This window comes from Solea solea, chromosome 2 (assembly GCF_958295425.1).
Source record: "Solea solea chromosome 2, fSolSol10.1, whole genome shotgun sequence".
In the NCBI taxonomy this organism is placed as follows: domain Eukaryota; kingdom Metazoa; phylum Chordata; class Actinopteri; order Pleuronectiformes; family Soleidae; genus Solea; species Solea solea.
The window spans coordinates 22,046,613-22,073,534 of NC_081135.1; the positions used below are offsets into that span (position 1 = coordinate 22,046,613).

General features: G+C 41.1%; 1 protein-coding gene across 6 annotated transcripts in view; it reads right to left on the reverse strand.

Moving 5' to 3' along the window:
• myo16 (myosin XVI) overlaps positions 1–26,922 on the reverse strand; it is an 89,572-nt gene that overhangs the window by 26,663 nt on the left and 35,987 nt on the right. For all 6 annotated transcript variants that reach the window (XR_009239805.1, XM_058623151.1, XM_058623149.1 and 3 more), the window contains exons 6-23: positions 26,033–26,157; positions 25,811–25,936; positions 22,175–22,250; positions 20,281–20,431; positions 19,958–20,108; positions 19,725–19,835; positions 17,040–17,105; positions 15,741–15,868; positions 14,438–14,543; positions 13,185–13,302; positions 12,632–12,779; positions 11,879–11,996; positions 9,991–10,108; positions 9,307–9,378; positions 8,373–8,514; positions 7,431–7,503; positions 2,072–2,224; positions 1,607–1,807 (exon numbers count right to left, since the gene is read on the reverse strand). Coding sequence is in view for 5 of the 6 variants with exons in the window: in XM_058623151.1 (XP_058479134.1) it covers positions 1,607–1,807; positions 2,072–2,224; positions 7,431–7,503; positions 8,373–8,514; positions 9,307–9,378; positions 9,991–10,108; positions 11,879–11,996; positions 12,632–12,779; positions 13,185–13,302; positions 14,438–14,543; positions 15,741–15,868; positions 17,040–17,105; positions 19,725–19,835; positions 19,958–20,108; positions 20,281–20,431; positions 22,175–22,250; positions 25,811–25,936; positions 26,033–26,157 (2,183 nt within the window). In the remaining variant the exon portion in view is untranslated. The remainder of the gene's footprint in view (positions 1–1,606; positions 1,808–2,071; positions 2,225–7,430; positions 7,504–8,372; positions 8,515–9,306; positions 9,379–9,990; positions 10,109–11,878; positions 11,997–12,631; positions 12,780–13,184; positions 13,303–14,437; positions 14,544–15,740; positions 15,869–17,039; positions 17,106–19,724; positions 19,836–19,957; positions 20,109–20,280; positions 20,432–22,174; positions 22,251–25,810; positions 25,937–26,032; positions 26,158–26,922) is intronic.

Genomic DNA, 26,922 nt, shown 5'->3' on the forward strand with positions numbered 1-26,922 from the left:
AGTCATCCAGGTCACAGTCATCTTCAGTAGTTAGCTGTAGGCGACTAGACTTGCTTGAGTTAAGTTTGAAGACGAAGTTGGTGTCTTATGGTGCTTTTCCATTATACAGTTCTAGCACTACTTGGCTCAAAGGCCTCTCCATTTGGTATAGCGTCTGGTACCTGGTGCTTTTTTGGTACCTGCTTTGGAGAGGTTCCACGCAAGCTGAGCCGTTACTAAAATGTGACGTCTACAGACTGCTGGCCACTGATTGGTCAGAGAGTGCTAGCACTGGAGCAGTTTAGATCCTTTATGCCATTGCACTTCTGCCATTCTTTTATTATTGCACTATTTTCACACAGTTGTACATTTTATGTTAAAAACAGTATTTTTTTTGTATAGTATTGCTGCTGTGTTAAAACAATGAATAAAGTATTTCTATTCTATTCTATTCATGAGCGCAACGTCCGACACAAGACTCAAACCCGCGAGCGTTATAGCGAGCATACATGGCCACTGTCTGCGGTGTGTCCACCACCTGTTGAGTAAATAGAGAAGGTGGACTTAGACACCTACAATTCTGTCCTGAGCGCTCTTACTACAAGGATCAACAGTCACACACCGAACAACAAAGGTGAACTCCAACACTCACACAATAGCAGACTCTCAGGTGACCCCACCGACCCTCTTTCACACATTGACTCAGACGAAACTGACAAACCGAAACTGGGTCAGAGAGGTGAGTGATCTGCGGTGTTTAAATGAATGACTCTGGAGAAAATTTCTCGAAAAATACCTGGATATTTCCACCAGTTAGTCGCAAGTGAAGAAGCCTCTTGGATGAGAGATGAAATGTCTTCAAACTTAACTCAAGCAAGTCCAGTCGCTTACAACTAACTACTGAAGATGGCCCTTGATAATGATAATATCATGATACAGTGATTCTGTGATGACTGACATATTGCAATACAATCATATAACATAACAAAAACAAAGGTTAAGTGCAGGATATGAGAAGATTCCATTCGTTTCACAGCTGCCATTACCCTGCTGTCAACCTTTACCTGCTACATTTACATTACCCTAAAATTCCTGGATAAAGTATCAGAGTTAGGACCCTTGAAGTTATATGGCAGGACGACATTTTTAAAATAAAATGATCAATACTTGCCATCAGCTTACTGATCAAAGCCAAATCTCTCAATATTTTGCCCCACCTCGAACTTACACGGTTGCATCGTTGGGAGGAAGCACGTGGGTCTGAATTACAGCCATGTCATAAAATATGACAAGTACGTGACAAGTGAAAGAGTAACGGCAGAAAATCCCACATTTAAAAAGGCCATGTTAAAAATACAGCACTGTATTACAGAATGACATAATACATGTTTGCTAAAGCAAGCTACCCTAAAGCTTCCTGTGGGTGGAATGAGACAAGATGCAGTCCAAATATTTGCACTCCTAAATACTAATATTATTTTTAGCTGCATGCATTGATTTATTGACTGATATTCTGTTTAAGGAGACAGAAATGAATGTCCTAGTCTTGATTTTAGCATTCAACATTTTTTATATCGGTATAGACTGTATGTCATACTGCACCACCTCTTCATACATATATACAGACCTGTCCAGCAAAGTGGTTAACAATGAAGGCTGGGCCCTGATCTTTAGGTGGGGGGTTTCCATTGCCATCCTTAGTTGTGAAAGAGAGGCTGTGAGTGGGATTGGAGTCAAGCTGGGCTAACAGCCTCTTGTACAGGGACTGCTCTGTTGGCCACAGGCTCTGGCTCTCCTCATCTAACACACACAGCAGTCCTTGTGGCTTCTGGAGGATGAACAAACACATTATCATGTTTTTCTGGTCAGTCATCATGACAGAGTGTCATACATGTAATGCAAAGAGGGTAAACAGAAATGTGCCAACACCTTTAATAATAAAAAAAAACCCTCTTAAGTGATGAAAATATCAGTAGTCTTATTTGGCCATGCTATCCTTCAGCATTTGCCAAAGCCCCACACATGGGCTCATAATACTGCACTACATCAAGAGCAACCTGGTCTGGACTGGTCCAAACCAGAAACATAGTACCTGAAGAAAGAAGTCCAGGACAGTTGGCTGGTTGCTGTGGGAGCGTGGCGTCTCCATGGCAATGCCCTCCTGCAGACACTCAGTCTGCTCCTGCTGGAATAGCACCTCAGAGACGTACTGCCTCAGTCGCTCGTTGGTCATGTTCACACACAGCTGGAATGTACACAACACAACACATGCTTATCAACCTGTAAACATACACTTCATCTCACACGGTGAAGTTCCTCTGAGGCACAATGCTGACTATTAGTTTTTAAAGCAAACCAATGCATGCAAACACAACTCCAACATAACGGCTGTGGCACAAACAGAGAGGTTAATGAGGCATACAGTACAGAATGAACTGCCTGTCAACTCACACAACACACTCTCAAAATATGGAGGAGCTTTTAGAGGGACTCCCCCTACCTGGTGTCCACAGCATTCCCGGTAAGGTGTTTTTATGCTATCATACAATAATGGACAGTATTCCTGCTGAGACACTTGACCTCTACCTAACACAGCAGTAAAACGATCACCCCGTAGAGAGACATCAGGAATTCTTGAGTGATGGCCAAATGCGTGCAGTGAGGTCACAACTTAATCTTCAACCATCAAATTCAAATCAACTCATCCTTAAATCAAAGTGAATGTTTATTCCAGATGGAATCCAAGCGTTCCTGACAAATCAGGTTCACAAAACGTGAGGTCACGTTGACTTTAACTTTAACTTTGCCTCTAATAGTTGAGGAAGTTCAGTTGAGTCAAAGGAAAAGTTGCAGCTACATCTTAAAGGGACTTCCTTTGGCAAATTTGAGGAACACAGGATTTCTAATATAAAAAAGCTCCCAAATGTAGCTGTTGTTGTGACCAAGTGGCAACCATAAGAATCAGAACTCCCGTTTTGAAGCCTTCAGATGCCATTGCATTGTTGACATTTTGAAACAGGAAGCTCAGAGGCATCAGATGCAACCACACTCCTAGTGGATGACACCAGCAGTCAATCACACTGGCATCCATTCATATGCACCATGCTTGATTGTTTATCATGATTTACAAAGATGTTAAACCAAACACGTCACAAAAACATGGTAAAATCATCACTTTTTGACACAAAACAAGTGATCATGAAAATGCTAATTGTTATTTCATGTCCTGTAGTTGTTAGCTTTGGAGTTATGTTTACAAGAAAATGTACTTTTAATGGACATGTGAAGATCAATAATAAACACGGTTGGGTGTTTTTCCTCTTTGGCCACTCATTACATCAGATGTGTGCTGTGACCTACATTTTGTCTTTAGTGCTGATTCAAGTGTGTTTTTCTTTCATGGTTGTTAGCCCATTCTTTTTTTTCCAGGTTTTCCTACAATATTAAAGGCTCGGTCCCAGCAGGTGGCTGATTGACTTAGCTCATTAGCAAAGTGCTGAGCAGCTACAACACACACCCCTGACAAACACAACTCTAATTAACAAGCACTAATGATCCTGATCACGCTGTGCATGTGAGGCATGCCTGTCTAGGTGTCTGCATGTGTGCGGATACATGTGTGTACAAACATGCCAAGGCTTGTTTGTCACTTATGTGCCACATTTACGGCAAGAGATCATCATGTTTGTTTACCGGGAACTTACTCCTACACTTATTGCACTTCTCTGTGGGTGGTGGCTTATGTGTTTGTTTTGAGCAGGCTGATATTAATAGGCAGCTCAGCAGCGACTAGATGTGGGCACTGCCACCACCTGCCAGACAGGGTTTGTGCTCATTTTTGTAGCTTTCTCATCCGTGCTCTGTAAAGAGTGAATGTAATATAATATCTCACAGTGACTAGGATTAGAGAACATCCAATGGTAGAGAAAGGCAGCTGTCTGCAAGGTACCACATATGTATATACAAGGCCATGGCCACACGTACAGGTAGAAAATCAAAGACAAACAGATATTGGCTTCAGCTAAATTTGGAGAAAACAAATGGAAAACCTTATCAGAATATTCAGCAAAAGTGCTGGTCTTTTACCCACGCCTCAATTAGAAATAAAAAGATGAGCCAAGTGGAGTCAAGTGGAAAACAAATTCTATTCATGTGGAACAAATTTGTCATCTAGCACACTAAATATGACATGAGGTTCACGTACAGCACATACCGACCTCAGCAGTTATCTATAAATGTTTTGTAGTGTAACGATTTGGTATTTACTGTAGCTTGTAAAAGTACTCACTACCATGCGGGCAAATACTTCAACTATGCAGAGAAGCTGAATCATTTGACTCCTCACTCACTCACGCACACACATACAGGTTTTACAACAGCGTAGTCTATTAACAGTGATGAACTTGACATGCACATGATGGATTTACAGCCTGTCATAGGTGAGCTGTGCATGCTGTACTCTATGCAAAGTAATCACACACGTCGACATATTAAAACAACAGGTGTTGACATGCTGATCCATATCTACATCTTATATGCGAAGGCAAACACAAAATAAGTACACAAACAACCTAGGGGTGGAGAAGATGACAACTGACAAAAGAAAAATGTGATACATTTAATCCTCACTTAATTCAGTAACTCATTGTAGCTGCAGGAAGCTGAGGGGAAAACAACACTGAATAGTTCCGAAGCTTGTGAATGTAAGATTTAATAAAATCTCCAAGAAGAAAGAGTGACTGTTGTGCTATTTTCCAGTTGTCCACTTAACTAACTAATATAGAATAGATTTTTCCCAATTTTTAGCCTTCATGCTAAATATAACCATGCAATCAATTAACTGATCAAATGTATTGTAACCAGCACCATTGTTGGTGTGATATGTAACCAACATGTAGAGGACATTTCTTCAACAAAACCCAAAGATTAGGAGAATATTACGGAAATGATCAAATAAGTAGACACACATGGAGCATTGTTGGAGCCCATTAATTCATCTGAGGACAGCTGAAAATCATGTCATAGTCACAGACCTCCCCTCAGTCATTACAATTACAACCTAAATTGTTTTGATCTAAATCAGGCCCACTCAAATATTTTAATAAGTAGATAAAAATGTGTTTGCCATGACAGTACCATGTGCTATTCAGAGACGTATTTATAGCTCAGGGATTCCTTCAAAAGTCTATATTATTCGGGAAAACTAATGCATTTGGCTCTATTAAGAAGAATGTAAATCAGTTCAGAGAAAACAGGACCAAACCTTTTTAAAAGAACCAATTTGCATAGGGAAGCTTGTAAAGCCTTTATCAGAGGATAATACAAATCAGGACAGCTAACAATTACTAAAAACGAAATGATAAATGTCATTAAACATCTACCAACAGGCAAGGCCCCTGGCCTAGATGGGTTTACCACCGAGTTCTACAGGACCAATCCTGAAGAACTGGCCCAGTTTCTTCTCGATGTGTATAATCAATCCTTGACCAGGGGGGAGTTGCCCCCATCGTTATCTGAGGCCCTTATTTCCCTCATTCATCATAAAGATCCACTAGACTGTAAAAAACTGCTGGAATATGGTTAGAACATCTTTGATTCCCTGCGACCAGGTCGGATTCATACGCTCCTGCTCTTCTGCTGACAATGTTAGGCGCCTTATTGATATTATGTGGGCTCTGCAGAATGCTAACCCCAACTGCAGTTATCTTGCTAGATGCTGAAAAAGCTTTCGATAGGGTGTAGGGCTGTTATTATTATTATTTTCTCCACCCTAAAAACCTTTGGATGTGGCAGTGAAATCATTAACTGGATCAAACTCCTTTACACCCATCCCAAAGCATCTGTTCTCCCTCATTCAACCTCAGTAGGGGCACAAGACAGGGTTGCCCTCTGTCTCCACTTCTCTTTGTGCTTGCTCTTGAGCAATTAGCTGAGGCCATTCGAAAGGATCCAGATTTTAAATGCATCCAGATAGGCCAAACAGCCCAGAAGCTAAATCTATACAGTATGCTGATGACATCCTTCTATTAAGTCTCTGAGCCAGAACAATCTTTGCCCAAAACAGTTGACATTTTTGCAAACATATCTGGATATAAGGTGAATATTGCCTTAAGTCTCTCTTCCATACTTGCAATTGTACCTGGCCTTAAAAGACATGACATACATTTCCTTCAAATTTGTCTGAATTGGTTAAGTGCAAATTTGAACCCATATTGGCAAATTATCAGAATGATACTGAGCGCTAGGCTCCACTTTTTCTCTCTTCTCTTTCCCTTTTTATCTCCCAATGTAATAGAAATGATTTCCGCCCGTAAATTTAATTATCTGTTGCAAGCTTTCCCAGTTAAAATCCCACAGAAATACTTTAAACAACTTGACAGAATGAGTTTTTCCTGTGGAATAACAAACTGAAGACACTGAAGAGGCCAGTGAGTTGGGTATCCCTAACCTTAGGCGTTACCATCTTGCCTTTTGTCTCAAACACATGACACTGGTTTTTGCGCACGGAGAGAGCATCACCCTGGTTTATGTGGTTCACTTTCTCCAGTGCATTCCATCACAGCCAAATAACCCTTACAAGCAAACACACATCCCATAGTTTCACACCTAAAATGGACCTGGAAAAGAGTCGCACAGACTCATGGGGTTAACCACCATCTTCACTTACATGCAGGAATCTGGCTTAATCTTAAACTTCGTATTGACAAAGCACCATTGTTTCAGGATTTGGGTCATCTTTATGGTGAACGAACAATGAGATCATTTGAAAAACCTAAAACATCAATTCGATATCCCACAAACCCGTTCTGGAGACATTTGCAGCTGAGACATCTGCTAAAACAGACATTTGGCTTGACCACTGTGGCTCCCCCTAGTGTGGACATCTGGCACCGCATATTAGATATTTTTGGAAAGGGTGATGAGGCAGCAGCTTATTATTCCATGCTGCTCCTTGAATCTGAGAAAGATTTCATGTCAGCCCTTTGATTAACATGGGATCCCAATATTAACTCGTCAGAGGAGAACTGGAGTCTGATTCTTAAAAGAAATCCAAAAAGCTGTCAAGAGAAATGGAAACAATACTGTCGATACTGCATTAGAGTTTATTGGACCCCATCCAGGTTATATAGAGCAGGTTTGTGGGAGGTGCTCTGTAAATAATGGCACACTAGTGCACAATACTATGTGGATGCCCAAGAGTTCTGGTCTAATATCCATGACTATGTAAAAACAATTACCAGTCAAGATATCATTTTCCCTCCAAGTTTATATATCTTAGTAGATCCCGTGATGTTGAAAAACATAAATCTGTCTAACTGATGCTAGGACGAAAACGTGTTATTATGAATTGGAAAGCCCCCACTGTACATACACCATTTCTGTGGTATGTCCAACTGTGGAAACTAAAATATGAATCATAAAAAAAAAAAAAAGCGAAAGTGCTCCCCCACCTGCTCATATGCATTCCTCTGAAATCCTTCAAACCCAAATATGTCCAAGATCCCAATCTCCAAGGCAGGATCACTGGAAGAGAGGAAAAGAACATATTTACATCGCACCATTTCTAATACAGGAGCTTCTGTCACTCACATGTCTGTGTACAGTGTAATGTGCGTGCGTGTGTGTGTGTGTGTGTGTGTGTGTAATTACACATTTATAGTGGAGTAGTCTGTGGTTGGTGTGTAAACAAGGCAACGCATAAACACATTCCAGAATATGTAGCCTAGGTTATCTAACAGACAGTGATAAGATTCCACAACATCAACAAACCCAAGGATCCTATGGCCTCCATCCGGTGTGAGTGTGTGTGTGTATGTGTGAAATTGTGAATTTGTTACCATCTTTTCTGACATAAACACTGACCTTGTCAGGACCAGTAGTCCTCATAGAGACCAAATAACCTGGTCCTAATGAGGAACTGGTTACATATAGAGCTATTATTTAAATTGTGTTTGGGTCCATGTTAGGGTTTGGCATTTACTGGTTATGGTTAAGAGATAATGCTTTGTTTAAGAAGAATAGCTGTGCAAAAAGGTGTTTGTGTGTGTGTGCATGTGTTACAGACCTCTACATAAAAAAAAAAAATAACATTCAGTATTTTCAATCTTTTTGTTTACATGCTTGTTCATGTGAACTGTTAATGTACACTATTAGAAACCTCCACCCTAAACGTTGTGTGTCAACCTACAATATCAGATCGGTCCCCCCAGAGGCCCTGACTATGTTACTGCTGGTGTGTGATGACAGATATAGTTCATTAGTGGTGTTTGTGATAACAGATATCAACGGCCTGGCCTTCCAAAGAAACTTTGAGGTGGTTTACAGTGTAAACACTCCTAAGCAGAGTTGTGTGCATTGACAAACCCACACACTCACACACACAGGAGTTATACCTAATGTTGTCATCCTGTCCCTGAAGGTAGTCGTTGATACTATTGACAAGATAACTGAAGAGGCGTCCATAGATGGCCTTGGCAAGCTGGTCTCTGTACTGCTCTGACATCTCAACTGTGTGGCGCCGAGTGATCACATCACCTGACACAAAAATGAAGACATGTTTTCAGGCATCTGACAATTCAGCTATTTTTTTTGCATAGTTTACCTTAGATTTGTAATGTTCAGGATTCATATACCATGTTAAAGGAACCAAAAGATCACAACATACAAATGGAGTGTGCCTTAATTCTATGCTCAGGACACCATTACATCAAGGCCCAGTGTGTATAACATTAATGCCCATAAGTATGGAATTTGTTTAAAGTAAAAATAGCTAGTGTGACGTTCTTTCAGGCAGGGACCATGGTTTATGTTTTATACTTTATTAATCCCCATAGGGAAATTCCTTCTGTGCATTTAAACTCACCCTCTACTAGAGGAGTGGGCAGCTACTGAGCAGTGCCCAGTGAGCATTGGGAATTGGGTACTTTGCTCAGGGGTAGCCCAGCCCTTTGACCTGGTGGAGACTCAAACTGGCAACCCTAAGGTCACAAGTCAAGTTCCCTTTCCCTTTGGCCAAGGTCATGGGGAAACAAACCAGGCAGAATGTGGATTTTGCATTTTCAGGTAGAGGCTTATTACTGAAATGAAGACATCATCCTTTCTGTTTTTTAAGGTCACTGTTATTCCCTGATGCACCTGGGAAAGGGAAGGGTGAGGGCGGGAGTCCTCTGTTTGTTACGACCTGCAGCCTCACCCTGAGATGCCAGTAATCCTTAGACACTGGACCACTATATTTTTTTACATAGACAGTTGTTGCTAAGGTCAAGTTTGTTTTTGACTGCACTGTGTTGAAGAGCCAGGTGATGGTAAAAGTAAATGAGTCCATACCTTTGAAGTACTGGACATCAGATGTGAGGGCTGTGCTTAGGTCGTTGGTGGACACCTGCAATAACGCAGCAACTGTGATGAGGAAAACAAAGAGAGAAAGAGTAAAATGACACTGAAACGATGACCAAACAGGTTTATGTATCTCTCCCAGTGAAATCACATCGATCCATCGGCGGAGCTGGCAGCGGTTAGTCATCAATGGATTTGTGAGCACAGCCCATAAATGGCAGCCAAAAAACCCCTTGCTGATGTCACTAGACATTACATCACAACACCCTGACTGGCTCTTTCCCGTTTGGGTAGTGACATCATTTGTTTACCACATCCAAAAGGTCAGGAGGCATGCAAGAATTGGTTGTATAATTTAAGAGGCAGAACACTGCCCAAGTACTGGGAAAGTAGGTGTACAAGAGTTTTTCTCCTCACCAAGGTTACATTTGGCAAGAAAAGTTTCAACTTACAAACAGGTGAATGTCTGGTATTTAGCTAATACTGGTAAGCTGCCAAGCAGAACTCCAAGGGAGAGAGAGAGAGAGAGAGAGAGAGAGAGAGAGAGAGAGAGAGAGAGAGAGAGGAAGGAGCTATGATGAAGTGGTATACAAGAAGAGAAATTGTCATGCACCCCTTCTCACCACCGACTTATAGGGTGGAAATGTGGCCCCAGTTGTGACCTGAGGCACTGACCTCTCTCCAACAGCTGCAGGTCAGAAGGAAAGGCTGTATCGGCTTCTGTCAATGCAGTAAAATGTAGATCCCCAATATGGAGCACAGCGGACAGCAGCATAAACACTGAGTCAACCTCCTAACAGAGAGAGAGAAAGAGAGAGGCATTGCAGTGTGATCAAAGCCACCGTTTCATAGTTTAAAACAAATTTATATCACGAAAGGACAATTTTCTACATTTATCTCGATTTTTTTTTCTCCACATTATTGACTTCAATAAATCCTATTTTAGTAAAAAGCTAAAAATATCTTAGTGAGTGAATGATTCGTCAGACAACAATGTGTAAAACAAAAGTCTAGGAGTCTTTGCAAAAAAACTTGAAATCAAGTCAACCACACGTTTACTCTTACTGACTTTGACACTGAAGTTTATGTTGTACCAGTTCCACATTATATTCAGGTAGAAAATATACACACACAAAAAAATGCATTAGTTTCTGCTGTTTTACCTTCACCTTCCAACTCAGTGTCATGACATTCCGTAAAATGTAAACACTAAGTTATTCAAAAAACTATTTTCAAACATTTACCTCGTCAGTGTCACAGACTGTGAAAACATTATTCCTATTGAATTTTGAAGGGACAATTACAGGAAGACAGATTAACTGAATATTTTCATTATATATACCGTGTATAAATATATATATACATAAAATAATAAATAAAAAAAATGCAAGGTGCTCAAAAAAAAAGAATTCCATTTAGAAAATCCAGCCTTTTATTTTAACAACACACCAACCCTTTTACCTCCATTCACACTCTCCCTTCCTCTCTGCCCTTGGGTAGAGGACACTTAATGGAATACCCCATTACACACTGCTCTAAGGGCGGGGTGTTTGAGGGTGTGTGTGTGTGCGCGCGCATGTGCGTGTGTGTATGTGAATATGTCTGTGTGTGCACTCTCTCAAGGCAGGATATTGGAGCTGATATCTGGAAGATAAACACACGCATTAGTCTCTGTCTGACACTCTATACATAGGGAGAACCCCCCCCCCCATTCTCTCTTAGGGAGAAGAAGAAAGGGAACGAGGGAGAGAAAAAGAACGATAGGAAGCGCTAATGACGATTGACCTTTGGGCCTGGACTGAGAGTCATCCCCTGATGAGAACGTAGACAGAGACCAATGGGTGGTCTACTACTTCCACTCTTACTCCCCCACTACTTCTCCTTTCCCTTGGTCCTCCTCTTATCCAGTGGACACTAATGCCCTCTGATAATAACACTATATATTGCACTATTCCTCTGTCCCTTGCTGGCTTGCGTGTATTGACTGCTGCTGGATTAAAAGGTGAGATAGTGGTCACTCACTGCTGACAGATGCTGACTGGAAATCTAAGAATAGAACCTGATAATGGGCTGGGAACAAAGCTGGTCGAGTACAGGACGGACTGTGCCTTGTCCACAACATACATGTATACATCTTAACATTCTGCAGAGTCCTAATTCGGGATCTGGATTCCAAGAAATCCACGTGTCTATGCTAATAACAGCTGCTTTCTGTGTCTAAATTGGCAGGACTTACTGTCGTATCCCACAGTGTCCCATAACCAATTATGAAGGTGTTAGGGCTTAGGTAGGATTCACCCGTTTTATGAGAGTAAACTGTGAAGAAGCTAAAAGTTGTGGTTCTTTTGTGGATGACATCCTTTGGAGGATCCATCCCCTAGATTCAGACACAGGTTTTTTTTCGAGACAGCTTGTGCCAGCAAAATCTGGGGTCAAATCTAATCAGAGACATCGTAATTGGCTATTTCAGAATCTGTGACATCAACACTTTGAATTATCCCTGCTCTGCATAACCTTCAAGTAAATGAGCTCGGCAGAAGGTGCATGTGGTGCCAATCAATACCTGCTTGTTGAAGCCCAGAGCGTGCAGGGCTTGTTTGACAGCTGCGAGGCGTTCCCTGCTCTGTGCACAGGCTTTAGCTACTGGAGGGTTCTCCCGTGGAAATCCACTACTAACGTACCTGCAGAAGACAGAAGGATGGAGCATCTGGACCATTACATCAGAGAACCACAAACACACACACACAGGCATAGAGGATAAGGAGAGGACTAGTGTTATGATGACCTGTGATGAAGAATTCAGGTGCACTGATTCCAAATATGTAGTCGATGGTTGTCAATGATTTGGGGAAAGTTAATGTAAGCATAATAAAAACTTCTCCATATTCTATTGCAAGGATGATATGAATAGTTTTTTTTAATTTAATTTACAATAAAGATAGAACAATATAATAACAAAATAATTAAATTGCAGCCAAATGTTACATTTCAATGGGAAAAAAAACAAATATTTAGCCCTAATTATTACAGATTTAACAAAGTTTGACACTTATGAGTCGATGTGCAACACAAACACATAGAAATAACATAAAAGCCAGAAATGCTTATTCATAGAAATGTGCATTATGACAAGAAATACAGTACATCCACTTAGAAACAGATGTGAAAACTGATTTACACAGACACACAATCAGGACATCAAACACAACATTAAGAGTTGGACTGAACTGTATGTTATATGTTCTTCTTCAGCTTTTAAGCAGCATGTGCTTCATGTGTGCAGTAATGTACACATGTACATGCGACAGCCACATACCTATGAGCCAGGACATTGTTGAGGTAAAGTGGGCTTTTCTCCTCAGGTGACAGGCCTTCAGCCATGAGATAGAAGATGCTGAAGTTGTGTTGTTGAGGAGGAATTTGGACCAGACGGGACTTCTCCAGCATGTACGTGTGTACGCGGGCTTAAACACCAGATGTGTGAAATACTTCAATAACAGGAGTGTGTGAATACAAAATACAGTAGCGCTCACTATAGTTGTCAGTCGTAAACATTTCAAATGTGTCCACTGTTCAACAGCCACTTCTCTCTGATCAAATCAGCTGAGGTAAAATAAGGTCAACATGGTAGTAAAAAGGAAAAAACACAGAGAACCAAATAGCATCAGACTGATGAGCCTTTACTGCCCCCTGCTGGTTATTACACTGCTTTGCACCTGATATTAATGCCTCAGTTACACTAGTTTTAGTGCTTCAATCATACACATAGAGACATATGTATATAAATAAACACTCATTTAAATAATCAGTAATAAATAGAATAAAATAACCTTCAAATGAATGACAATAGTGACAGAAATGTATGTTACCTCTGAGTGGTGTCTTCCTCTTTTCACAGTATTGAACAGTCAATAGTTTGATGAACCGACTTGAGCTGTTGTTCCTCTGTGTTTTTGCGTGACCGAAAGCCTCCAGAATACAGTTTACCTGTAAATGATATCAAGCCAAAGGAAATATGAACAGTGCTCTACTATCTCTTTTAGAATATCTTTTAGAATCTTTTAGTACTTAAGTTACTGTGAATGTATGTTCGGTTTCCATATTCTTTTCCGGGTATAACGTGAATTTACCTGTGATATTTCTTACACAGGTTTCCAAAGCTGACATATAGGTTTTTCTTCCGTTCCACTTTTCACCACTAGATGTCAATATGCATCCATTTTCTAGATGCTCTACATTTACTCAGTCTCAGGATGATCAGAGAGCTGACCCAGATATTGAACACATAACGATGACTTCATCAAATCCAGGCTTCACGCTGCGTTGTTACTGACAGACTGTGTGCGGAGCAGGTGAATTACATGGTATGCACCTCCGAGCAGATATCCAAATGACTGGTTATTCTTTTTTTTTCTTTTTATATGCAGAATAAGACATTTTGACTGTGTTATAACATTTTGGTTTTCCTTTAGTAGAAATATGCCCATATTTTTCATTCTCTGCAAAAAACATTTCATGGTCATTATCTATTCTGTTGATCGTCTGTTCTGTACTTTAATTTTCTTTTATCAATACTACAGACTGATAAGAAGTAGAAGGAGAATCCCATCATCTAAAGACAAAATCATTTGCTCTGTGGCTCTGGCTGCTTAAAAAATGACTGATAAATGAGCAGCTACTGAGCCGAGAGAAAAAGAAGACAAGCAATAGCTAATGATGTGTTCATCCACACATCTATTCTTACCCCACCACGGCAACAAGGTGATACAACCACACAGCAGCACTACACTGAGTGCTACCGGATTTTTTTAATCATACAAAAAATGACATAAGCCGAGGAGAGAGAGTAAAATTCAGTTAGTGCCTCACTCAACACAGACATATTCATGAGGTTCCACAGGAGGATTTACTGTGTAGAAACAAAATTCTTCAACTTCAGAGTATTTTCTTGCTATTACCCTTATTTTGCAACTGCAACACAAGAGTCAAGATTCATCACCAGGATACAATAGTTACATCACTTGTTCTTAAGCAAGATAAGCCTCCAAGATTACCAACCAGAAGACAGCCTGAAGTACAAAATTGAGGAGTATCTTGCACACAGAGACAGGTCCAGACTTACGTGTTTCATTCTGGGATCCAGTGCAAAGCCTTTTGGGTTGGAACGGGCCGTCAGGTGTCTCACAATGTGCTTACATGCCTCTGATTTCCCAGAACCACTTTCACCACTACAGGGATAAAGACAATTACATGAAACACCAGGAAATCAAAAATAACAGGAACCACTTCAACACGTCATTTACACAGAAATGTGAAGTTACACAGAAATGTAATTTTTAAAAATGACACAATGATCTTTCTTCATGTAGATAAATCGTATGTAATTTTTGAGTGAATTCAAACATAATGAGATTAAAAAAGAACGAGAAATGAGGCAACTCTGTGTGTCTCAGCCGAATAGCTGTGATGCTTTTCTCACTGGGGTGTTTTCGTACACGTCTCTCCACCCACCTGACATCTTCTGGGACCTCTTTTCACTTAATTCCCATTTTTCCTTTCAACCAGCACAACCGTTGCTCCGTTGACCGGCACTTTCCACGCGCTGTTACTTTCACAGCTTATCTGACACTGGAGGCACATTTTTAATTTGGCATATTTGACACAGTCTACCTCTACAGTACATGCTCTGGCATGCAGAGATTCGAGACAGACATAGTAACACCAAGCAGATGGCCTGAGAAGGTCAGAAGCCTTTACTAATGACCACAGTGTGCACACTGTTTGTCTGTATGTGTGTTGCTATATCTCCCACTAATGGCCCTGCTGAGCATGAAGTGTAAGAGCCTTTTCACCGTCTTTTCATTTACCAGTTTTTATTAGATTTCAAGGGCATTTTGTCAGAGCACTAGCTTGCTGATTGCCTGCTTTAGTCTATGGGTGAGGAGCCACAGAGTTAAACAAAAAAGCTTCAACAAATACAAGAAAAGGAGTAGTAAAGTGCAGCAAGAACAAAGTCAAGGATATACTGTATGTGTGTGTACTGTTACATGCAAATCCACAGTAGAATGTCCCTGCATGCCTGTGTGTGAGTGAGATGGATAGCCTCTGGCCAAGGCACATTAACTCCCTGCCAGATTGGTTACAACTCAGCAGGAAAGTCACTGGAGAGCCGGAACGGGATTTAATTGCTATCAGGGAGCTGCCTCCGTCCAGCCGAGGACAAAGAGCATGATGCTGTAATGCTCTCAGCAAACACGCATCCTTATGTGAACACTGAACAGGTCTACGGCTCGGCTTAGGGCAAGAGCTATTAATCTCTCAGGGAGTGTTTAGCAGGTGTGTGTCAACGGGGTGTCGACAAACCAGGTGGTCAGCTGAACTCAGCACTGTGAGGTGCAAAGTTCAGTGCAAGAAGGGAGGCGTACCTTAAGATGAAACACTGCGGCCGTCTCTCCTGCAGCATCATGTGGTAAGCTCTTTCTGTCGAGGAGAAGATGTGAGGGGGCAAGGAGGAACACAGGCGACCCGTGGAGCTCAGGTACAACTGACTCACCTGAGAGAGAGGTGAGAGTCAGCAAAACATTGTCACCAATGCGGCGTGTGCATCTACTGTACATAGTGGTTAACCACTGACTGGAACCATGCAATTCAACCCTAGAGTGACAGAGAGACATCTAAGAGAAAACTTTCATCAATTAAATCACGAAAGCTGTGTTGACGTTTCCATTTAACAAATAAATGTTATGTCAGAGAATGTGCCAAAAATAGAATTCTACATTATTAAAAAAAAAGTGAAAACAAATTCCCCTGCCTTCATCTTTTCAGCCGATGTAATATAACAAAAAATGAGTATGTATCGTTGAAAAGTGTGCTTTATACGTAAAAATTTGAACTATGTCTACAAGACAGGGAACCCTGAATTGTCTATCATACTGAACTGTGACATTTGCCTCTATCTGTGGCCAAGCCAGTAGACTTATGTGCCAGTGCCTGTGTTTGTGGCTGTAGAAAAGGGAGGGAGAGCGGGTTATGAACCAGAGGAAGGCGACCGACAGCCAGTAGATTGCACATGTTGTGACATATGTCCTTCTCACACTGGCTCCTCCCTGCTCCTCCACATACTGGCTCTCAACCTGGAGCGAATCTAGACACAGGCAGGAATGGGGGTTTGGCGTCATTGTGACATGGCAGTAGAAGATGTTTCCTTCTCTATTCAACAGCTCCCGGGCCAACATAGGCAAGCTCTAAACATCTGACAAACTGATTATTTTGTCTGAAGAACCAGAGCATGTCAATCCTTCAATGGCGGTTAGAAAAGTTAAATATGATTGCTTTTTACCAACCAGGGATGGTGTTTTAAAAAGTATTTTTCTCAGAGTGAAGAGGTAATGTAATGTAATAAAGTCTACATGAGTATGAGAGTGTGCATCTACCTAAACTGGATCCTTCTACTTCCTGGCTAATGCAGAGTCAGCCTCGTGCTGTGTATCACTGACAGGAAGACTGCATTATTTATCAACCACAAGGTCCATTTCATCTGTTCATGTCCTGCTTAATATACAGAAAAACATGTCTCCTTTTGTGGTATGATTTCGCATGTATGATGCATAATCTTTCCTATGTGAAGCTCCATGATTTAGGCAGAGACACTTTAATTCAAGGAGAGCTCAGCGCAACATGTCATGTAAGCCTATGAGGAAGAGGTCATTTAAATACATACTCACCAAAGTGGAATAGATGGGCAGCTCTTTGTTTGGATTAACCAGCAAAAGGATGTGTCCAATGTATGTCTACAACAGAGCACAGGAACACAACTTCAACTCCACAAAATAGAAAAAGTCAGAAAGTGTATCTTCTGAATGTGAATTGACACAGTTTTGAAATGCATGCTGTCATTTAGAGAAGTTGGCACTGGCTTTTTAACAAAAGTGATACCCCAATCTTTCATCACATTGATTTTCATTATAACTACGGCTGTTAATTAATCATCAACTATTTTTAATTATTAAAACATGTTCTCTGATTTTCCAGCTTCTTAAAAGTGAATATTGTCTGATTTTTTTGCTCCATATAACAAATAAATCATTAAAACTGATTCCTTTGGGTTTTGGACAAAACAAGACAACACCTGTCAACATTTTCTGGACTAAACGATGACTCGATAAAATCATCATCAGATTAATCAATTATGAAAATAACCATGAGTTGCACCCCTAAACATTACCATAAGAATACTAGATAAACATCAGGAAATGGCCTTCAGCGATGACCTTTTTCCAATAAAATACAACAAATCTGTCCTCCCACACACTCACAAACCCCACACCCATGTAGACAAAAATATCCAACTCACAGTTTCTGACTATTTCCATTAAACTGCTAAATCTGTTTCTTACAAGGACTCCTGGAGGCTGTTTGTAAAAAAAACTGTCCCCTGGGAAGGTGCAGGCATCGCTAACATTCTGTTACATGCTGCTCTGTCCTTAGGCCCTGGCTGAAGGTTAATGAATTCCGACTGCTTGCAGACAGAAATGAAATTCTCCCAACTTGTCCATAATATTTTGTGTTTTTCCCTGGGTAAACTTTTTTTTTAATTTAATCTCATGACATGCTTGACAGTCATCCAGCTTTCATCCCTGTGTGCTCTTATATCCTTTCCCAGTTCCTTGCTGCTCTCCTCAGGGGAGAGGAGAGAGCGCACTGATCCTTCTCCTCCTGGCAGAAGGCGGCAGATCACTCATCAAAGCCCCATCTTGGACCACCCTACTGGGAACATATGGAAGGTTCTCTGCCTTTGTCCCTTCACCATTTTGTCCGTCACCATATCTTTACTTTGTTCCCCTCTCTCTTGAAATGTCTTCTATCACTATATGTATGTCAACTACATCTATTAAAAAAAGACTAAATCTTATACTTTATTAATCCCCTTAGGGAAATTATTTTCTCTGCATTTGACCCATCCTAGAATTAGGAGCAGTGGGCTGCCACACTGAGTAGCGCCCAGGGAGCAATGGGGGTTGGGTACCATGCTCAGGGATACCCCAGCCCTTTGACCTGGTGGGGACTTGGACTGGTGACCCTCCAGTTACAAGCCAAGTTCCCTTTCCACTTGGCCATGGGCTGACAGGCAGGGAAACAAATCTTTGTTTTAGTCATCTTCATCGCAAACCTTCTTCCAAATGGACTCCACCTCAGGATCCACTCCTCATTATACTCAACTGCAATCACTTCTTTTATCTTCATCCACCACTTCACTGTCTTTTATTGTCATCCCCTTATGTATGCCCCCCTGCTGTGGCAAACCCCACTGCCTGTGGCCCATCTGGGTTCCCATAATAGCAGACTATTACTGCTTCCTCGCAGAGAAGAGCGAGCACCAGATAGCTCCACATTGATCTGGTTCCAGCCTTTAGAGACCTTAGTCCCAAATGGAGAATCATGGCCTGGGCCACAATTTTAAAGAAGGGAGAAAATGACATGAACACATAATGGACCAATCGTTAAAGGTATTTCAATCGTGAATATGGTTATTGATTTGTCTTTAAAACTGTCCTAAATGGTATTGAATTTCAATTGTCACCAGTCTAAGTGAGCGAGTGTGTGACACACGTACAATATGTAGTGCATTCAAATCAACTTCCGCTCTCACGGAAATCAACAAGGGAATGAATGCAATCCAGTGAACAGACTGGAGGCAGTGAGAGTCACGATGATTGATGCAGTGACACAAAAGTTTACAGTGCGATTGCCCTGATTTAGAAAAGTATGCACCACTTGGGAGCACAAGCAGTTACAAGTTGGGAGAAACTCTAAAATAATTTGAATCTAATTATTAGTATTCCTTTAACATTCAAACTATGATATTATATGATTTCAGAGCAATTAGCTCATACTGTATTTAGATTGATTTCTCCTCACTCTCATTTCCATTGCTGTCAAAAATTTACATTGAGAAGTATGAGTGTGATTGACATGTTTGCTCACATCCCATTGAGAGGTATATCAATAGGCCTCTGAAATAAAGATGCATATCACCAGTATGAACTTAGTACTCAGCTACATTCAGAAATTTTGATCACATGGAATAAATAAATATTAGTTTCAATGTTTTACAGCTAGAGTGCTACAGTGTTTGTGGTGCACTGTGGGAGACGTACAGTGTATATAAACAGACTATACTACATGGAGTATAATGTACATATGTTGAAGGGACACCCAAAGCACAGCTCATTGGTATAACGTCTATAGGAAATGAGCTAATCATCACATGATGAAATTCCCAAACCTTAAACAACACAGAACTCCACTACAAACAAAAACTTGCAGTGAGATATATTTCTCCATATTCTCTGTTCCTTAATTTTGAGTGGGACTCTTTGTTTACTGGTACTAGGAAAGTGGTGTCTTACATAGATTTGGTCGTTGCCACAGCGCTTCTGCATCTCATATAGGAGGCTACTGTCCGTCAGCTCACTGAGCGATGCCAAGTCGTCATTTGGAGCCGGAGGCATCAGCTTGACCTGAAGAGGAAAAAAAATGCCTTGATAAGTTGTCAGAAGAAATGACTTGTTTTGGGTTATTCATGTTCATTTTTATCTAACGGTGTTCATTGTGGTGCAGGAACTGCAGGAAGAGTACGTACATGTTCCAGTTTGTTGGTTGCAGAGCTAAAGGGGCCATCTAGTAAATTGTTCTGGGATGACTGTCCGGTCAGTGCTCCGCCAGCCTCTCTGAACATAGCACATTTTTCAAGCAGACTGTCCCGCTTAGAGATAGAAAGACCCAAGGGGTTCCTGTGCATTAGGTGGATTGTGAAGGATTTGGAGAAAATACAGCGGTTGGAAGGACAGGGAGATGTTTGGGACAAAGTGGTGGATGAAAGAAAAAGAAAAGGAATAACAACAATTACCCATCTCTCTATTAACCATAAGTCTATCAGTTGTGCTTATGAAACTGTTAACCCACAAGTTCTTGACAGGAGTGTTGAGATCGTGCGATCCCCCATCGTAGCGTTGGTCTGTGGATGGCAGAGGAACTGAGGGGTCCTTCAGTCTCTGCAGCCAGCTCTCCTCTGCTTTCAAAAGCATATCAGCTATAGGATCTGAAGCAGCTATGTCTGGTGACAGGGCACACAAGAAAGGGGCAAATCAGTTTACCAACTCCATGTAAAAGTTTCAATTCCAAGAGACTGGTTTAAGTGGACAATAACCAAAACTTATAAATATCACATTTGCAAGCCTTGATAATGAACTCTCATTAAAATCCCACAACATACTCTGCTGTGAAACACACAGGTACACTTTTCGGCTCTGCCTTCTTTTGCCGCGTCAACCCGTGTGGATGACACTTAAGAAGAGGGGGGAGTGACGATCCACCCCATCACTGAGGTCTAACAGGACACCAGGGAGGGGAATGGCTTCATCCTGTCTTTTTATTTATGTGTGATTGACAACCCCCTAGACCCCCATCACTTGCCTTGTCTGTCTTTCGTCATGTGGTTGGTGAGGGAGCTGTGTGTGGCTCCATGTGAAAAAAAAAAGGGGGGGGGGGGGGGTGTCTGTCAGCCTCTCAGGACTTGTCTTGCCTACATGCAAGATGGGACTATTGATTAAGCACCAAGTGTGGCAGTTCGAGTAAGTGGTTAGACTCACATATGATACTCCAGATAGTCCTCAGTGACACATTTCATCACTTTCTCACAATTAAAATGACTCCATGATAGTCACCAGCAGCCTGGCACAACGGGTGGTGTTGTAATGGTCCTCTTAATGCTTGCCCCTGCTGTCTCCTTGTGTGTGTGTGGACACAAACCATCAGCCAATAACCGCTTCCACTTCAGAAACATTACAATTGACCTGAGCATATTCAAACGTTAATATTTATATTCTGAAGTGTTTTTTTGGGGTTTTTTTAGACAAAGAACATGTATAAGATGTCAAAGACTCAAAGGACCCCTGTGGTCTGGTGTGTTTCTCTCAAAAATGTATTGTGTGTGTCACTGATTGCTGAGATTAGAGCTGCACCACACGCATCATTTTTCAAGTTGCTTTAGAGTGGCTAATGTAGGTCAACTCGAACCAGTTTTCAGCAAAAAGTACACACACACACACACACACACACAACTCTGAGTTTCAAGTCACGGATTCACGTTTTTATTATGTATGACCATAAGCTATGATGCAAAAAGCGTTACACAATAAATGCATTTCATTGTCCTTTTCTACTTCCATTACAGCACGTTTTTCACAACATCTCTGTTTTTTTTCAGGATGCAAGATGTAGCAAATTCCTATTTGTAAACCACCATTTCTTTTTTATTTCAATATCTAATGTCTACCAGTGAAATGGGAACCTCTTACAGAGACATTATGTCAACACACATCAACCACTACAAATTGGTGAAAAGTATCTTATTTTAGACCCCCTCTGATGATTTTGTTTCCTTTGGTTATTAAAATAAACAATGCATGCTCTTGGCTGATATGCTACCTTTTTGCCCACCGGCAAATTAATCACTCCAGTCCCTTATGATGACTGCAAATACCCACATGTAATAAGTGTGTACAGAAAAGTGAGGAGTTAATGTTTTCTTTCATTAAGAAATTTGTTTCATCTTGGAGATTAACTGCACAAATGGGGTCACCTGAGACAGATTATGAGGGAGCCTAATGCACTGCGTGTGTACACTGTGTGTGTGTGATCACAGTGATTATTAATGCATCTGAAAATGCTCAGCTCAAGTCAAAATCCATTTCTGTGTGTCTCTGCTACATTGCCTCCCGCTTGCGAAAAGGTGTTTTTCTCATTTTGGCTGCATCACTTGCGTGTTCATATTTATAAAAGTGTGTAAATCTGTTACCTGAGGGCTTGTCTTGGTTGCGGTTCAACAAAGTCGGGTTCGCTCCGTGTCGCAGGAGCTGACTAACGATGCTTGTCTGTAAGAGATGGAAGAAATGCTCACATCCATTTTTATTAGGGCCTAAAAAAGATTCAAACATTTTGAAGCACGACTTGAAAAAACGTGTTATTCGTCGAAATAGGATCATAGGATTGAATGTGGTTAAACACACATTTAATGCAACAGTGAAGACGTACATTACATATGATGTACCATGCGATGTAGGACAGACTGACACTGACCTAAAATGTAAACACTAAGGAGATTATGTATACAGTGTACGTCAGATAAGGCAGGTCTTTAAGTGTCAACCCTGACAAGGAGACCCTTAAATAATGAGCTCATCTCCTGTCGACGACATCACAGTGGAAGAACCCTGTCGTTACCGAGCCACGTTTCAACAACAGAGTGGCATGTGCTGTCTGTCACCTCTGACTTCCATTGTTCTGTCTCAGATTTTCCTCTATAGACATGATGGCGCTCACAAAGGTTTCTGTATTCTTCTCCTTTCCCTCTCATTGCCACTTCATTTACATTTAGTCTTTTCTTGCGCCGCCTCTTTCTGTAACCCACAGTGCCTCTGTGGATTAACAGCTGTATGGAATCTAATGAAGTGTAACACTCTAACTCAGAGATGGGCCACACTGACATTTATGAAGCAAGCGAAGTACTACAACAAGTTTTTAAAGAAATAACAAATCATCAAAAAAGAATAACCCTCTTCATTTTCTGGTTATGCAACCAATCTCAGCAGCTCAATAAATATAAAGACATAACTTTGAAATGACTAATAATCATACTGTCAAAACATAAAATGTCTTTCGTGGCTTTTAAGACTTGATTGAGTCATCTAATCTTGGACTTGGGGAAACTTCAAACAGAGTGTGCATAATAGTATGGGAGTACCCAGTGTATTTTATGCAGCATTGATTTCAACTCAAATTCTGTGAGTCCCCAGCCTATTACTGATGTCAAACACTAGGCATTATAAACTCAACTTTTCAGTGATGTGACAGGGAAAAATTATCTTTAAGTAGCATTGCTTCTTTGTTCTGTAGCAGAGTAATTGCACATCAGCTGCAGTACAGAGGAGCTTGAATTGACACGTTCGACAGACTGGCTGACCCATGCTGGCAGCTGTTCACTTATGAGTCTACAGAATCTCTACTGCCCACAAACACTGTCAGCTGCACTCACACCCTATAAATACTGGCAGCACGTCAGTAACACCACAAGATCTGAACTCGTCGGTGAATCAAAGTTTGCAAGACGATCGGGGGAAAGGTCATCCGTAGATGGGGATCAGTGGGGTCAAAACAACCTAATCAAACCAGTTGACGTTATTTAACCTGCCGTAGATCAAGATATTTCTTTGGTAAAATGTCTTTTCAGAATTGGGTTAGGGTTAAGATGCTTTTCAATATGTTATATTGCCACAGCACCCTGTCATTTGGTTTGAAAATTCAACATGGGAGGATTTAAAAAAAAAAAAAAAAAATCTTTCCTCAAGAGAACGCAGCTTAAATATTCCTGGATCAAACAAGAGAAGTAAAGAGAAGCTTAATTTGTTACAGGTACAGGGTCATACATCTTCTTCAAGAGTTGTGTGTGCTGCAGAAGAGGTCTTTGGGGGTCTCTGGGTTTAATATATTCCAGTATCCAGCATTTTCAGGCGAAAGATTCCTTCTGCCTCATATCAGCTACACTTTCTGATCAATGGGACCAGTGATTTATTTGGTGAGTGAAGGAGTTAAAGTATCTCGGGTTCACGAGTGAGAGGAACAATGGTGCGTAAGATTGACTGAAGAATTGGACCAGTGGGTCCAATTCTTGAAAGGCAAAGCTCTTGTTATTCCGGTCGATCTTCATTTTTACCCTCATCAATGGTCATGAGAAATGTGTCATGACTGAAAGAACAAGATCGTGGGTACAGGCGGCCGAAGTGGGTTTTCTCAGGAGGGTTGCTGGGCTCTCCCTTAGAGATAGGGTGAGAAGAGATCAGTCATCTGGGAGGAACTCAGAGAAGCGCCACTGCTCCTTTGCGTGGAAAGGAGCCAGTTGAGGGGGTTTGGCATCTGGTACGGACGCATCTGGAGCGCATCACTTGGGAGGCATGTCTAACTGGGCAGACCAAGGACCAGGTGGAGAGATGATATAAACTCACTGGCTCAGGAGTACCTGGGTATCCCCTAGTCAGAGTTGGACAATGTGGCCAGGGAAAGGGAAGTCTGCGGCTCTCTGATAGATCTGCTACCCCCGTGACCCGATCTCGGATAAGCGGTTGATGATGGATGGACATATAAGCGCATTATATTCTGTGCAGACACGCCATCGTCAGATCAGACAGAGTAACATGGTGCCAGGAAGTGAGTGTTCGGGCTCATGGAGTGGTTGGTATGCAAGAGGCAAAGCATTGGCACCAGTAAAGGGTCGATATCTGTGGTGATTTTGTACTCCAAGGGAAACCTTATTGATTCTCCAATCCTCTAGACTGACGCTCTTAAGTCAGATGCACTTACATATTAAATACACACACACACACAGACTGTACACAGAGTAATTTTATATGCACAGTCTGAAAAGCAAGACGAGATGGGGAAAGTTATTAGAGAATTGCTGTCTGCTGTCTGATTTACTATCATCTAGTCAACAAACAACCGGATGATGGAATTGTGTAAGAGGAAAGAAAGCAAAAGAAGGCAACAGATCAGTATGAAACTAAGACAGTCTTTGGGTTAACATAAAGAAGGAACACATTACATTACATTACATTACATGTCATTTAGCAGACGCTTTTATCCAAAGCGACTTACAATAAGTGCATTTAAACATTTGGGTACAAATAAGAGCTAGAAGTAAGTAAGAGCTTCAAGTAAATCAAACTATGAAGTGCTAGTCATAAGTGCGATATATATATATATATATATATATATATATATATTTTTTTTTTTTTTTTTTTTTTTTTTTTTTTTTTTGTCGTTGTCATTATCGTCTTAGTCGAGGTAGAGTCGGAAGAAATGTGTTTTTAGTCGGCGGCGGAAGATGTGGAGGCTTTACTACATTAGTAGTGGGGGGGAAATCCTGACTTGTGAATAAATAAAGTGAGTTTAAATACCAAATGAATAAATTCCCCTTCTTAGCAGCGAAGCACACAACCCAGAAATGCAATTAAATATCCAGTTGGGTCAGCAAGATCAAAATGTGATTGCTTCCCTTCTTTCATATTTGGATCACTCCCAAACCACCAGATCCCATCGCTCTGATAGCTCACCTCCGCTCCATCTGGAAATCAATCTCCTCTCCTCTAAGAGCGACATTAAATGCCTCATTTAAAATGCTGTATCAAACGTATATGGGATCCTCAGTGCATGGAGTTGTAGTGTTTCTGATCAATAGGCCCAAAATGAGATGTTTTATCAGAGTGTGCAGGGTAACTGGAGGCAAGTTGCTCTGAGGAACAATCCATCAATCATTTCCTCATTATTCAATGAATGACTGCAATCACATTTACTCAGTAAATCTAGATGACTTGGAAGGAGGTGACCCCTTCAGAACGCCAAATACATTCTGACGCTTCACTGTGCAGCTGTGACTTACCTGTCCGTATTTGGCAGCCAGGTGGAGAGGTGTCCAGAAGCTTTTGTCAGCAGCTTCAGGGTCCGCTCCGCTCTTCAACAACACAGAAGCCACCTCTCTGTAACCACTGGCACATGCTATGTGGAGCTGAGTAGGAAGGCAAGAGCAAACAATTGACATAAGGGGAGTAAGACGTTAAAGATCCACTCCTAAACACACACAGATCCACGAGATCCTACTCACCAGCGTGACCCCGTCATCATTGGGATGGTTCAGGCTGACGCCTGCAGCTATAAGCTGTCTGACATCAGATAACATGGTGCTGGCTCTCTGTGTTTTCATGGCATGTATAGAGGACACATCCACACCTATAAAATACAAACACATTTGGTATACTAATACTATAATATGCCTGTAGTTCGTTTTGTGACATTATACACTATACAGTATGTATACTATTCTGTTAGCTTTCGCTTAGGATACAGAAAAAAACGACCTATACATTTAACACAATGCGTCTCTATTATTTATTGAAATCTTGACAAATAAGTGCAAAAAATTCACTGAGAGAGCTGACCTTCTTGTCCAACCTTTAACTTTTAGGAAAAGACTTATTACTTTAATCCAAATAGGTCAGGATTTACAATGAACTATTCTGAATTGCATTCAAAAATGCCCCAGTTTATATAAAAGATTTGTTTTGCATTGGTCAGCATGGTGTTTTATGATGGTGGCTGGGCAGTCAAACAGGAAACCTCTGTAAGGTTTATAACCGAGGACAGATGCATTGAGCACAAAGGGGATCCTGAATTTGATATCATTTGAATAGCATCAGAAGGTTATCATGTACTCATGCAGGGCTCCGATCCCCCAACGCCACTGCAGCTTGTGCTCTAGGCCAACACAAACATACAGAGGTCTACAGGGACATCCCAGTCAAGATCAGTGTACTCCTCCATACTCACATTCGTACAGGGACTTCAGTTTGCTGTGATAGGATATTTCACACTTACTAATGGGACTTTTCCAAACAGACATCTTGTTTTAGCTCATCAATGTTTATCTTTGCAAACACACAAAGGCCTCCAGGGTTTGTAGGTGTTGAAAACTGCTCATATGAACATTAACAGAGG